This window comes from Notolepis coatsorum (assembly GCF_963971535.1).
Source record: "Notolepis coatsorum genome assembly, chromosome: 13".
NCBI classification, from domain to species: domain Eukaryota; kingdom Metazoa; phylum Chordata; class Actinopteri; order Aulopiformes; family Paralepididae; genus Notolepis; species Notolepis coatsorum.
The window spans coordinates 21,770,048-21,786,063 of record NC_140177.1 but is presented as its reverse complement, the minus strand read 5'-3'; the positions used below and the strand labels follow the sequence as shown (position 1 = coordinate 21,786,063).

At 44.7% G+C, this 16,016-nt stretch overlaps 1 protein-coding gene across 1 annotated transcript; it reads right to left on the bottom strand.

The window, feature by feature from the left end:
* Nucleotides 1-2,499: 2,499 nt before the first annotated feature.
* ackr4a (atypical chemokine receptor 4a) lies at nt 2,500-3,594 on the bottom strand (the record flags this gene model as incomplete). Its single annotated transcript, XM_084327598.1, has 1 exon — nt 2,500-3,594. One exon carries the CDS (start codon nt 3,592-3,594, stop codon nt 2,500-2,502), a length of 1,095 nt encoding a protein of 364 aa, XP_084183724.1.
* Between the last annotated feature and the right edge of the window lie 12,422 nt (nt 3,595-16,016).

Genomic DNA, 16,016 nt, shown 5'->3' with positions numbered 1-16,016 from the left:
ACTCGTACACCTACTGTGAATTGTACCTAAACTGCACCTCGTCCATTTATGCCTTGCACTATATAGTATTGTATATTAGTACACTGCACAGTATTGTATATTGTATGGTAACTACGTCTACGAACATTGTACATATGTCTAAACTGAACACTGTGACCTCTTTTTTTACTTCTAATTTTTACTATGTTTTTATTTCATACTTATCTTGTCATGCACAGTCTCTGGAGCGCAACAGTAAGAAGCATTTTGTACAAAAGTATTCTGTACTTCTGTATGACAACTATTAAAGAAACTTGAAACTTGTCATCTAACCAGAGTGCAAAGTGGCAGTATACTGTATAACATGTGAATATGTAGAGTATACTGTATAACATGTGAATATGTAGCAGTATACTGTATAACATGTGAATATGCAGCAGTATACTGTATAACGTGAATATGTAGCAGTATACTGTATAACATGTGAATATGTAGAGTATACTGTATAACGTGAATATGTAGCAGTATACTGTATTGATTGATTGAAAATTTTATTAACAGATTGCAGAATGTGTACAATACAGTATAGCTCAATACACACAATTGTTAAGAGGATGCAGACCAGAGAAAGACTTTCGTCTTGTTTACATCAGGGTCCCCCATTTTCAATTCATCATAACATATATGATACGTGACATACAGGTAGACCGTACTGTTGCATCTAGACATTTATGACATACCAGATCTACAAATATGCCGTACTGTTTATGTGTACAAAAGGAGTCTGAAAAGAGAGTATATACATTTGAGGGGGAAGAAACTGTACATTGGAGGAGGTTGGGGGGGGGGGGGGGGGGGGGGGGGGTTGGATAGGTGGGGTGGGAAACTGTACATTGGAGGTGGTTGTGAGGGGGGGACTTCATTGGAGGGGGTTGGGTTTAGACATTTACAGAGGCCAGTTTCGAATTGCAGTCTCCCGTAGGTGCTCTTTGAGAGTGGTTTTGAAAGTGGGTAGTGATTTACATTCCTTTACAGCTGTGGGTGGGGCGTTCCACATTGATGTGGCATAATTGCGAAACGTGTTTAGTCCCTTGTTTGAGCCGAATCTGGGTTTAACATGATTTGTGGAGCTCCCTCTGGTGTTGTTGTCGTGGTATTCATTGACCTTTGGGAAGTATTTTGACATGTACAACATGGGTACCTTAGTGGTGTAGTGTATCTTGTAGGCCAGGCCCATTGCAAGTTGCTGTACTCTGTCGTCTACTCTAAGCCATCCTAGGTTGTCAAAGTGGGCAGGGGTGAGGTGGGTTCTAGGAGTAAGGTCAAGCAGTAGTCTGACCAGTTTGTTTTGTGATGTTTGTAATTTTGTTTTTAGCGCCTTAGAGGTGCTTTGGTACCATGAGGTGCAAGCATAGTCGTAGTACCCTTGAATGAGTGCTCCTGCCATAGTCTTCAGGGTATTCTTGTTTACCAGAGAGGAGATCCAGTACAGGAATCTAGTTTGTTGGTTGACTTTTTTTATTACATTGGATGCCATTTTGTCACAGGAAAGATTTGCCTCTAGGATGGAACCCAGGTATGTAATTTCATCTTTCCTTGTGACAATATTGCCACCCACTGTAACTGAGAAGCCGTCGGTCTTGCTGAGTTTGTTATTTGAACCGAAGAGAATGGACTCTGTTTTACCCATGTGTAATTATAGTTTATCAGCGAGCCAGGTGCAGATTCTGCCTAGTTCCGAGCTGAGGGTTTTTTCAACCTGTAACTTGTTCCTGTCAGAGACCAGCAGGGCTGAGTCATCCGCAAACAGGAACAAGTTGCAGTCACAAGCTGACGACATGTCCTAGTATGCTTCCTTGTGGAACACCACAGCTCACTGGGGGGGGGGGGGGGGGTACCTTCACCATCTGTTCTCTCCCCTCCAGGTAGGATTGCATCCAGCTCACTGGTAAACTATCAAAACCAATTGCCAGTGTCGAAGGCCTTATAACATGTGAATATGTAGTAGAGTATATAGTCATAGCTACGGAGTAAATATGCCCAGCTAATGTACTGTGTACAATATTACATACAGTGGTACTAGTATGAATACATTATGGTAGTAACCCATACTAGCCAGTGGTATAACAAGTGTACTGTAGCTATGGAATGTATACAGATATATATATACAGAAGTATATACAGTGTGTACAGTCATATGTCAAAGATATTTGGTAAATATTTAGAGAAATAGAAGAGAAATAACCACACCACTGAATAGTCCCTTTAGTGGTGCATCAAGTTCACTGAAAAGTCCCTTTAGTGGTGCATCAAGTTCACTGAATAGTCCCTTTAGTGGTGCATCAAGTCCACTGAATAGTCCCTTTAGTGGTGCATCAAGTCCACTGAATAGTCCCTTTAGTGGTGCATCAAGTCCATGAAGAGATTTACCTCTGCATTCATCTACAAAGTGTCTACGTTTGGTCTCGATCTTCCTCAGGGCCTGTGGAAACACAAACACAGCAACACACTGACTGTACATCACATGGAGAACGTGTCAGTCTCCTGAGACTCGGTGTGAGAGTTAAATGACATGTCTATTCCCGGATCTTCGCTTTTAGCTCCTCTCCTCCTCCTCTCCCCGAACATCTTGGCCGCCTTCACCATGTGCTGGCGGAAGGAGGACCACACGAAGGCGTAGAGGATGGGGTTCAAGCAGCAGTGAGTGAGGGCCAAGCTCTCCGTGACCTGAGCCGCCCGGTCCAGTGCCTTGCTGACCCCGCAGTGGGTCACTAAGGCGTAGGCGTAGTCCACGGCCCGGTAGAACTTCACGACGTTGTAGGGCAGCTGTGTGACGACGAACGCCCCCACGATGACCAGCAGAAGGCGCAGAGCTCTCCACCTCCTGGCACGGCTCTCGGCCGGGAGACCGCTCAGCGCCCGGCCCACCTTCCAGTAGCAGATCGCCATGACCAGGAGCGGAACCAGGAAGCCCAGCAGGACCTCCGCCACTTCCAGACAGGCCTTGACCTCCCGCGCCATGCGAGGAGGGTAGACGGCCAGACACACGTTCCTGCTGCCCATCGACCTCACCTCGGAGAACACCAGGTCGGGGAGGCCGAGGACGAGAGCCATGACCCACACGGCCAGACACACCCTCCCGCAGTGTCTCCGGGCGAACGTCTTCCCCAGGCGTCCTCGGCCCGCGCCCTGAGCCCTGAGCGACATCAGGTAGCGGTCCAAGCCGACGCAGGCCAGCAGCAGCATGCAGCAGGTGAAGTTGACTGTGTAGCAGGCGGACACTACCTTACAGAGAGCCTCGCCCAGCTCCCAGCCCCTGGTGGCGTCGGCGGCCCAGAAGGGCAGAGTGACCAGCAGGAGGAGGTCGGCCGTGGCTAGGTGGACCAGGAAGACATCGGTCATGGTCTTCAGCCGCTTGTGGTAGGCGTACACCGCCACCACCAGTGAGTTTCCGGCCAAGCCCGCCACCAGACATGCCGCGTAAGCGACGGGGAGGAAGACGCCGGCGAAGGAGCGGACGTCGCTCTTCTCGCACATGGCGGGGTAGTCCTCGTAGCTGTAGTTCAGGCTGACGTTGTCGTGGTAATCGTAATCGTCTTCCTCAGAGAGATGCATTGTGATTGAATAAAGCTGTAAAGAGAGATGATTTGGTTCATTTGGAGACAAAAGAACGTGAGTTGTTTCTGTGCAGTAATTTACTGTACCAGAGTACATCTCTGGTAAGCACTAGGTTTAAAGCTGCAGTAGGCAACTTCGGAGAAAAGCAAGAGTGAGTTTACCTGGATTTTCCCATTCTAAACACTCGCACGGACCTGCCTGTATCTCCCTGGCACTGCTGCCTACATAAAAATGGCAATGACGATCAAATCCCGACAGGTGGCAGTACCTCGGGCTGCAGGAATCCCCTCCCCCTCAAAGTGAGCAGCACACAGCCATCTGTCACCGATTTGCTTGCCTGAAACCTATTGTTTTACGTATTCTAGCCAGGCCCAATGCACGCCGGTAATGGCGATCGCGATGGTACCTTCTGACAACGGTAAAGTCTATTTTAGGTAGTATTTTACCAAACCTAAAACATGCTTTTGGTAACGATCGCAGCTTCGTAAACGAAGCTTTTGGTAACGATCGCAACATCGCCCCCCCCCCCCCCCCCCCCCCCCCCTTGATGACTTTGTGTGGAAACATCTATATGGTATATACCTTTGATTTGGAAATAATATAGGTTTCAGGCGAGCAACCCGAACAATTTGCACATATGCATATAGCACGTCATATCTCACAATCTAGAAAACGAGACTGGATTATTTTGAAACGGGCGATGTTTAGCATGGAATAGCGCACAAACTAAAGTATGTAGAAATGAACTGGTTTGTCCCTGTTGGACTATAAATAGTGCCTGTCAATTGAGCCATACTATTGTCTCCATAGCTATAATATAGAATATACGATGGGTCCGCAAACATCGTGAAAATGGTCAATAGAGGTGATAGAGGCGCTGCTTTGCCTTTTTTACCACAGTGTCTATGTGTGTTGTCCATGTCAGGTCCTCTGTGATGCGGACTCCCAGGTACTAAACTGCTCAACATGTAGCCCCATTTATCCACAGTGGTGTGTGTGTCCCCTGCTGTATTCTCCTAAAATCCACGATCAGCTCCTTGGTCTTACCAATGTTCAGGAGTAGGCAGTTATCTTGGCACCAGCGTGCCAGGACATCAACCTCCTCCCGGTAGGCCTTCTCGTCGTTGTCAGAGATCAGACCCACCACCACCGTGTCGTCCGCAAACTTCACTATGGAGTTGGAGCTGAACCTGGCCACACAGTCATGTGTGTACAGTGAACACAGCAGGGGGCTGAGAACACAGCCCTGGGGGGACCCGATGCTCAGGGTGATGGTGTTGGAGGTGTGTCCACCCACCCTGACCGCCTGGGGCCTGTCGGTCAGAAAGACCAGGATCCAGGCGCTCAGGGTGGGCTTCAGACCCAGATCGATCAACTTGTCAGCCAGTCTGGTGGGGACTACGGTATTGAAAGATGAACTATAGTCAATGAACAGCAATCTCACATATCCCCCCTTCTGACTGTCAAGGTGAGAAAGGGTGTTGTGCAGTACCTGGGAGACCGTGTCGTCAGTGGACCTGTTTGTCCTGTATGCAAACTGCAATGGGTCCATGGTACTAGAGAGAGAGGGAGGCACAGATGTAATCCTTGACCAGCATTTCATGACCACAGAGGTGAGTGCCACCGGTCTGTAGTCATTTAGGCCTGCTGGGGAGGAGTTTTTTGTTTGGTACATGGATTATAGTGGACACTTTGAAGCAGGCAGGGACCACGAACTCAGCCAGGTATAGGTTGAATATAGTGGTGAACACTGGGGCTAGCTGGTTAGCACAGGACTTAAGTATTCGTCCTGTTATCCCATCTGGGCCTGCAGCTTTCCCAGTGTTCACCCCCATAAACGCTATATTCAAAGTGAAAGTAAATCTGGATATTAAGTCAAGCATTCAACAGCTATCATATCATACAGTATTTAGATTCGATTCGATTCTAATGTATTGTCATACAGCACAAGTACAGTACAACAAAAAGATGTTTGGCATCCAACCAGAGTGCAAATGTAATAGTACAGTCCAGTAGTAATATACTATGTACAGGTGATTAAACTGGGTATAAAATATATAAATGAGTACTACTGAGTATAGTGCTAATCATATGTATGTATTGTAAAGAGTTGTAGTATTAATATGTACAGTGATACAGGTACAAAGACACTATGGTAGTAGTAAGTCATACTAGCCAGCAGCGTAACTAGTAAAAGTAGGTAAGGGATATGTACAGATATAGATATAGAATCTACAGATATGTAAAAAGGATTATATGCAGGTATGTACAGACAGATGTGGATATATATATATATATATATATATATATATATGTATATATATATATATATGTATATATATATATATGTATATGGTAAGAATAAATATATATATACACTATATACAGCATTATTGTACATGCTATCATACAGTTATATGGGTTATATGCAGGTGTATAGAAGGATTATAATGCAGGTATATTCAGACAGATATGGATATATATAGAGGTCCACAATGGAAATAAGCCTTTTGGCTTTATTGTGTTTTTAACCTCGATGATTTTTTTAAATGTAGGTATGTATTCCTGCTGGGCAGTTTTATATGTATCTTTTATGAATTAACAAATAAATTCAAACAATCAATATACAGTAAATATAAATGTATATATGGTATATACAGCACTATTGTACATGCTATCATACAGAGTTATATGGGTAGACTATAGTATGAGTTGTAGACAGTGAAAGCAGTAGGCAACAGTTCAGACACAGTTCAGAGCTTTACTTACTTAGAGTTATGAGAAAGCTTCAGCCTCAAGGCTGGTGGTTTACAGTCGGGCATCAATAACAAAAACATCCTGGTGTTTAAAAAGGACACGTCAGTATGGAGATCAGCCATACCTTCTCTGTGTTGGTTTCTCTGGTTGCAGAGAATGAAGTGGCATTGATGAACGTTACCGTCCAGCTCTGGGCTCAGACGTGGGCGTTTTCTTCAGGGGGTGGGGGAGAGAGAGAGAGAGAGAGAGACACACACACACACACACACACACTGGCTACATGTTGTCTTCAAGGCCATGTTTACTCTGAAAATCATAACTAAATATTTATGTTATCTATCTGGCTCAACTGTATTTCAAAATCACTCCCTCTAGACTCTAGCAACAAAAACAACCGATTGGCAGAGAAATGTGCTGATAATGAGCTGGATTATGAAACTCCGTTAGCAGGGGCGTACCTCCCGCGGGGGACATTGGAATGTGTCCCCCGCATTTTTTCAGAATGCAGTTATGTCCCCCCCCCTTCTGACTACCTGTCCTATTATTATGCAAAGAGGAGTAGATGGGGGTCGCATTCTTACCCTTGCCTAGAGCTAAACCAGCAGCAGTGACGACACCAGCAGTGTGTGTGCAGTGGTGCGTTCCTGAAATCAACTGGGATTGCACTCGCTATTTGCATATCAATAGCGCCGGTCGTCAGGTGTGTTAAATACGACCGGCGCTATTGATATGCAAATAGCGAGTACTTATCTGGGCTTGCACTTAGTGCACCCCCGTCCCATGAACAGTGATGTACCTGAACGCGTTCAATGAACGATCGTTCATGAACGCGTTCGTATTTTGGGCGAACGTGAACTGAACGTACTGATTATCCGCTAAATGAACGTAATTGAGAACGCGTTCATTCTCAGCGCTGTGTAACGGAGTTCAAAAGTGCGTTCATTCTCAGCACTCTGTTATAACGGCGTTCAAAGATGTTCCAGATTTCATATGTATTTCAGCCGAAAACCCAGTTAAAATACACCGTAAACAGGCTTTAAAATTATGTGGAAAACCAACCGATCTGGCAACGCGCCTGTCAACCCCTGCTACGTCATCAGACTCATCACAACAACAGCTGAATTTGCGAGCAGAAGCTGAGAGCTGCGCAGCAGCAGGTCGAGAGCAGCACTCGCTCAGAGAACTCTACCTCTTGACGTCGGTGCTTGGGGATTTAAAATAGTTTAACGTTAAAGTCAGTACTGACTCAGACGGAAACAATCTAACGTTTGTCTGTAAACTTTGTCCACCCGGTTTGAAGAAGCAAGTCCCCACATCGACGCGACGACGTCGACAGCAACATTGAGAATATGCAAACGTCCTGTTTTAGTTTTCATAATAAAGACAATTCAAGCTAAGTTGTTCCTCATGTTTTTGAAAATATACTGTAGAGATGAAAGCTGCAGTGTGGACTGAATGCGCAGTGGCAAAGCGTTATGGAAATGCCAGTATTCTGATTGCTGTCTGTGTGGTTCAATATTTTTTACAAATAATAGTTTGCAGCAACGTATTGAAAAAAGAACTAACAAAATGGGCCGTTCAATATCTCCTTTAAATATGTTCGAAATGTCAAACAGACCTGGGTACCTACAGGCTACAGTCTATCACTACTTTTGGGAATCTAAGTGTTTATCCAGGTTCTGGGGCCAAGTGATTGATTGATTGAACACTTTATTAACATATTGCAGAATGGGTACAGTATAGTACAGCTCAGTCATGAATTGAAAATGGGGGACCCTGATGTAAACAAGACGAAAGTCTTTCTCTGGTCTGCATCCCTTTAACAATTGTATGTATTGAGCTGTACTGTATCAGGGTCCCCCATTTTCAATTAATCAGGACATACATGACGTACAGATAGACAGTACTGCTACATCTATACATTTATGACATACCAGATTTGCAAATACAGTACTGTTTGTGATACAAAAAAGATACAAAAAATGCGGTATTGCACCCCTGGTATTTAAAAAAAAATCTAGGTAGAGAGGGGGGGGGGGGGCCCCCCTAACCCCCCCCAGCGACGTCACTCGCCACGCCCACAAATCTGTCCCCCGCACACCTGGAGAGAGAGTTACGCCACTGTCCGTTAGTGACACTCCAGGTTAATCAGCTGAGATTTTCGGGTAATTCGTCTTCCGTGCGACGAGCTACTGAAAGTCAAGTTCACTGGACAACAGGCCAATAGTATCCAGCTGCAGCTGCAGCCCGGCAGACCATACTGGGCTCCTCCCACTGCCACACTCTCAGACCCCACACTCTCAGACCCCACGCTTTCAGGCCCCTCTCTCCCAATGGCTGAATTGGAGTATTGCACTGTGCGGGATTGATTGATTGATTGATTGAAAACTTTATTAACAGATTGCAGAATGGGTACAGTACAGCTCAGTGTAATAGTGTGTAACTAGTATGCATGCCCTCTCACACACTATTACACTATTACACACTATTACACTAGCACACTATTACACACTATTACACTATTACACACTATTACACACTATTACACTATTACACACTATTACACTAGCACACTATTACACTATTACACACTATTACACTATTACACACTAGCACACTATTACACTAGCACACTGTTACACTATTACACTAGCACACTATTACACTAGCACACTAGCACACTATACTATTACACACTACACTATTACACACTATTCCACTATTACACACTATTACACACTATTACACTAGCACACTATTACACACTATTACACACTATTACACTAGCACACTATTACACACTATTACACTATTAAACTAGCACACTATTACACTTTTACACACTATTACACTATTACACTATTACACACTATTACACACTATTACACTAGCACACTATTACACTATTACACACTATTACACACTATTACACTAGCACACTATTACACACTATTACATTATTAAACTAGCACACTATTACACTATTACACACTATTACACTATTACACTATTACACTAGCACACTATTACACACTATTACACACTATTACACACTAGCACACTATTACACTATTACACTATTACACACTATTACACTATTACACTGAGCTGTACTGTACCCATTCTGCAATCTGTTTATAACGTTTTCAATCAATCAATCAATCAATCAATCCCGCACAGTGCAATTCAGCCATTGGCAATTCAGCCATTGGGTGGGTGGTGCTGCTGAGCGGGCCTGTGGCGGTCTCGTGACCCAAATCAGCCATTGGGAGAGAGGGGCCTGAAAGTGTGGGGTCTGAGAGTGTGGGGTCTGAGAGTGTGGCAGTGGGAGGAGCCTGCCGGGCTGCAGCTGGATGCTCCTCCAACAGGCCAATTCTGGATATCAGTGTTGTGTAATGCTGCGCTGAGAAAGCTTGTCCCCTTCGCACCAAGTTCCAACATACCTCTGTGAGGCCGGATTTTCAGAGTAGAAGCGGATCTCCGCCAAAGCGCACGTGAACCATGAACGCATTTTCTTTTCATGTTCTGGCATGTTCTCGTTTTATAAATGTTTATACAGAAACAATTACGTTGCTTTTGTTGATAATATTAATTAATTTCATTGATAACATAGTGCTGTGATTGAATTTTCTAATAAATATGCATGATCATACCACGTGAACTTTGGAAATTACACAATAATCAACTAGGCTGCAGTAAAAAACTTAAAACCAGATTCTCAAACATAAACATAAAGACGGACAAAAATATAATCTACGAATTCCAATCTGGCTTCAGAACATCCCACTCCACTGACACATGCCTTCTCTATTTGAACGACCACATCAAACAAGAGGTGGACGCGGGCAAATACTGCGGCATGGTCATGCTGGACCTACAAAAGGCCTTCGACACTGTCAATCACTCCATTCTGATTGACAAGCTAAAAGCAATTGGTTTTGATAGTTTATCAGTGAGCTGGATGCAATCCTACCTTGAGGGGAGAGAACAGATGGTGGAGGTAAACAGTACTCTATCCCCCCCCCTCACAGTGAGCTGTGGTGTTCCACAAGGAAGCATACTAGGACCGCTACTGTTCCTAATTTATGCAAATGACATGTCGTCAGCTTGTGACTGCAACTTGTTCTTGTTCGCGGACGACTCAGCCCTGCTGGTCTCTGACAAGAACAAGTTACAGGTTGAAAAAACCCTCAGCTCAGAACTCGGCAGAATCTGCACCTGGCTCGCTGATAACAAACTATCATTACACCTGGGTAAAACAGAGTCCATTCTCTTCGGATCAAATAACAAACTCAGCAAGACCGACAGCTTCTCAGTTACAGTGGGTGACAATATTGTCACAAGGAAAGATGAAATTACATACCTAGGTTTCATCCTAGAGGCAAATCTTTCTTGTGACAAAATGGCATCCAAGGTAATAAAAAAAGTCAACCAACGAACTAGATTCTTGTACCGGATCTCCTCTCTGGTAAACAAGAATAACCTGAAGACTCTGGCAGGAGCACTCATTCAAGGGTACTACGACTATGCTTGCACCTCATGGTACCAAAGCACCTCAAAGGCGCTAAAAACAAGATTACAAACATCACAAAACAAACTGGTCAGACTTCTACTTGACCTTACCCCTAGAACCCACCTCACCCCTGCCCACTTTGACTACCTAGGATGGCTTAGAGTAGACGACAGAGTACAGCAACTTGCAATGGGCCTGGTCTACAAGATACACTATACGACTAAGGTACCCATGTACATGTCAAAATACTTCCCAAAGGTCAGTGAATACCATGACCACAACACCAGAGGAAGCTCAACAAATCATGTTAAACCCAGATTCGGCTCAAACAAGGGACTAAACACGTTTAGCAATTATGCCACATCAATGTGGAACGCCCTACCCAAAGCTGTAAAGGAATGTGAATCCCTACCCACATTCAAAACCGCTCTTAAAGAGCACCTACGTGAGGCTGCAATTCTAAACTGCCCACCGTAAATGTCCATACCCCCTCCTAATACTCAGTCTCCTCCCCACCGTATGTATATATTCTCTCCCCACCGTATGTATATTTCTCTCCCACCCACCCACCCCCTCCTAATGTACAGTCTCCTTCCCACCGTATGTATATTCTCCCCCCACCGTATGTATATTCTCTCCCCACCGTATGTATATTTCTCTCCCACCCACCCACCCCCTCCTAATGTACAGTCTCCTTCCCACCGTATGTATATTCTCCCCCCACTGTATGTATACTTCTCTCCCACCCACCCCCTCCTAATGTACAGTCCCCTCCACATCATATGTATATACTCTGGCAGGATCTATGGGTAACAGTACTGTATATTTGCACATCGTATATGTCACAAATGTAACAGTACTATATACCTGTATGTCATGTATGTCCCTATGCCATAAATGTCATGATGTCATATAATTATGTTGTGTATGTCATAAATGTCACTATGAATTGAAAATGGGGGACCCTGATGTAAACAAGACAAACGTCTTTCTCTGGTCTGAATCCCCTTAACAATTGTGTGTATTGAGCCGTACTGTATTGTACCCATTCTGCAATCTGTTAAATAAAGTTTTCATTCATTCATTCATTCATTCATTCATTCATTCATTCATTCATTCATTCATTCATTCATTCATTCATTCATTCATTCATTCATTCATTCATCAAGTTCAACAACGTGTGCTTTTATTTTGATATTCCTTATTTCCATGTTGAAATTACGCTATACATTCCGGTCACAAACTCGCTTCTCTACCCTTTAGGCCACCACTGCTCCTAAAGGTCGGCACCTTGCATGTTTGCCTCCGTGGTGTGTGAATGTGTGAGTGAATGGTTTAAAATCTGAGGAACAAATTGTAAAGCTCTTTGGATAAAATCACTATATAAATGCACCATTTACTATTGTTAATTATACATAGTTGTATGTATATATGATGCACATAGATACTGTGTAGACCTATCTGTAGCAGCACCTTACCATACACCAGAGCCCAACAATCGTTATAACCTCACCACAACCAAAACAACAGGGACGTACAGATTTACAGTTTTTATGGAATAATGTCCTGCTGAGGTCTGTGATCCAGGACATACCAGAGGCTGTGCTGCACCCCCTAGTGGCCGTATGAGGTAACAGCAAGCTGCTTCACTGGAACGCTGTAAAGCAGTGGTGCCCAACCAGTCGACCAAGTAGATCTCGATTAATAAAATTGGATTATAAAAAATAAATGATTTTTTCCCTTGTAATTGCTACACTACACCGTTACAATGATATATAAAATATCATATTATATTATATACCCATTCAATATGCACATGACAGAAAATATTATATGCCATATAATATGTTTTGTCATGTTCATATTGAATGGGTATTACTAATACTATTAATACTAATACTAGCCGAGAGTAGGTAAAATGTTGGCTGGTAGCTCTCGGCTAGGTGGTAAATTAAAAAGTAGATCTTGGTTCAAAAAAGGTTGGGCACCCCTGCTGTAAAGGACTGCGCTCCTCCTGTTTTCAACAAGCCTGTTAGTGTTGAATGATCCCTCAAAAGAGAGATACTGTATATCCAGAGTTCTCAGTACAGGATACAATTAAGATATATAATACATCCAGGGCAGGTTGAGAGTTGTGGCTAAAAATACATCATACATAGGCTACATATGGCTGCATGTTGAATGAAGTTCAAAGAACATTTCGATGAACGTTAGCATAAAAAAACGTTATTTGGTGTGCAAGAAAGTATAGGCTAAGTAATATATAAACTATAACTTTTAAAATATATCTTCCAAGTAGAAAATCTGAAAACCACACAATCATCCAAGTGCCTCATTAAAATATTGCTGGCTGCTGCCACCTGGTGGTCGCAATATGCAACACCAGCAATCAGTGGTCCCAATTATTCCCTGTAGTATTTCACTGATACTAATTACATATTAATTACTGATGTATTAATTATGTTTCAAACATTCTGTATGCGTTTACTGGCATTGAGGCCTCTGTGTGTCTGGTTCCTGATAAACATGTTACATGCCATAACTCAAGGTTTCTCATTGCTTGTCTGCAATAAAAAGTGTCTGGGAAGGTACAGATAACAGATATAGGAGGTACCAGCTCACAGTGAGTCTTTGTTAAATTGTAACTGAATTATGAGTTGAAGACAGAAGAAGATACCAATTGTCTGGTTTCAGACAGTTCTAAGCCCAAGGTCCCAGCAACTGACCATGTCGAACGGAGAAGCCATATTTGGACCCCAACTCTCATTGGTGGATTCTCTACATGTGGTTTGCCCGGAACATTAAGTATCATTGGTTAATTGCAGATCTACCTTCTATAGTGCATCCCAGGGGAGTCAATAAAGGAATATCTCATCTTAAAATAAGATCTTATCTTAAAACCGTGACCACGTTACACCAGTCCTGGCTTCACTCCATTGGCTCCCCATGAATGAATGAATGAATGAATGAATGAATGAATGAATGAATGAAAACTTTATTTAACAGATTGCAGAATGGGTACAATACAGTACGGCTCAATACACACAATTGTTAAGGGGATGCAGACCAGAGAAAGACGTTTGTCTTGTTTACATCAGGGTCCCCCATTTTCAATTCATAGTGACATTTATGACATACACAACATACTGTACGTGACATCATGACATTTATGGCATAGGGACATACATGACATACAGGTATAGTACTGTTACATTTGTGACATATACGATATGCAACGCTTTCGTATTGACTTTAAATGACTGCTGACTGTTTTTAAAGCTTTGAATGGGCTGGCTCCATTACACCTTGCTGAGCTCCTGTGCCAGTGCCACCAAACCCCAACCAGAGCCCTAAGGTCTGATGACCAGTTGCTGCTGGAGGTGCCCAGGACCAGGCTCAATACCAGGGGGGACAGAGCCTTCTCGCTCTTTTTTAGACTCTTTTTGTATCACAAACAGTACTGTTGAAGTCAGAGATTCTGTGTAGGATTGTTAGTAACTGTCTAACTGCACATATGGCTGTTTACATTAGTAACTGTTTAGTTGCATATATATCTGTTTCCACTAGAGGGCGCTCTAGGCGGAGCCACTCAGGTACACCATCTTGTGGTGAGTATAAAAGGAAATGTATCCTCCCACTTCCTTTTCTCCCCCAATGTCTCTCAGTGAGAGAAGACTTGTGTTACTGCTGCTTACCATGTGAATAAAAGAAGTCACGCCAGTTCAGGCTCAAGATAGAAACCAGGCCTCTTGACCACATTATTGTCGCCCTATAGTTGAATTCTGTTAACAGGTTATGGGCCCAGATAACGCCGGGGCGAAATAGTGGAGGTACTGTAGCAAGCTTAGCTGAAGTTATAGGCTAGGATAGCACCGGGAGCACCGTGTGGCTAGTCGCTAGGCCAACAAGAGCAAAAGCTAAGCATACCATTAACGAAGTGGATGAAAGCCAAGAAGACCCACAGGAGAGTCAAGAAGGCAGCAGCCAGGAGTCGCTGGAAGGCAGCGACCAAGAGCCCCGAGGAGGCGGCGCCGGGGGAGACGGAGCATGCTGAGCACGGCGGAGGCGAGGGGGAAAACCCCACCTTGGAACGCGTGGCGGCCAGAGGGAGGAACAAAGGGCCACCATTCAATGGAAAAGCAGAGAACTACGAACTCTGGGAAGAGCGCATGCTATGCTACATGCACGGTACGGGGCTGAAGAAGACGATCCTGATGGCCCCCACGGGAGAACTGACCGCGGAAGAGCAAGCCCTGGACGACCAGCGGAACGCAAGCGCGTACTGTGAGTTAGCGCCGATGCTCAACGACACCAGCCTGGGGCTGATATTCCGCGACACTAAAGACAGAGGTCGAGAAAGCCTGGCGGTACTGAGAGAGCATTTCATCGGGCGAGGAAGACCCCGAGTCATGGCCCTCTACATAGCACTGACGACCCTGAGGAAGGGACCAACCGAGACTGTGACCGAATACGTCAACAGAGCGGAGCAAATCACGACGCCATTGAGGGGTGCCGGAGAAGCACCAAGCGATGGGCTAATGATGGCGATGATAATGAGAGGACTACCGGAGCTGTACAAACTGTTCACACTCCTGGTAACACACGGTTCAACGGACATGACGTTGGGACAGTTCAAGGCTAAGTTAAGGAACTTCGAGGCCTCAGAAGATACCCAACCAGCCGCCGCGGAGGCGAGAGAGAGGGCACTAAAGGCCAGAGCGACGCCAAGGGAGAGGACCAGGACCACGACGGAGCAGGCATGCATGATGAAACGCAACCAGGGCGCGCGACATGCGCATGGACAAGATGGTGGCGATGGTCGGCGTGAGACGGGTCGAAGCGACGACTGGAGAGTAGCGGAACGAGAGGACTTCATCCCCAGGGCGCAGACGGCGTACGTCACTAGGCCAACGCAGCTGCAACAGGCCCAAAGGAAGGGACTGATCGTGGACACAGGTGCGTCGTCCCACGTCATCAACGACAGCAGTCTGTTCAAGAACTTTGACAGAACTTTCCGCAGAAGGCGCATCCACGGGTTGGCGAGAGGAAGAGGGGACGCACAGGTATACCTCACGGACAGCGGGGGGCGCCGGCGTACAGTGACGTTAAGGAACACTCTCTATGTGCCATCGTTCCCACAAGGACTATT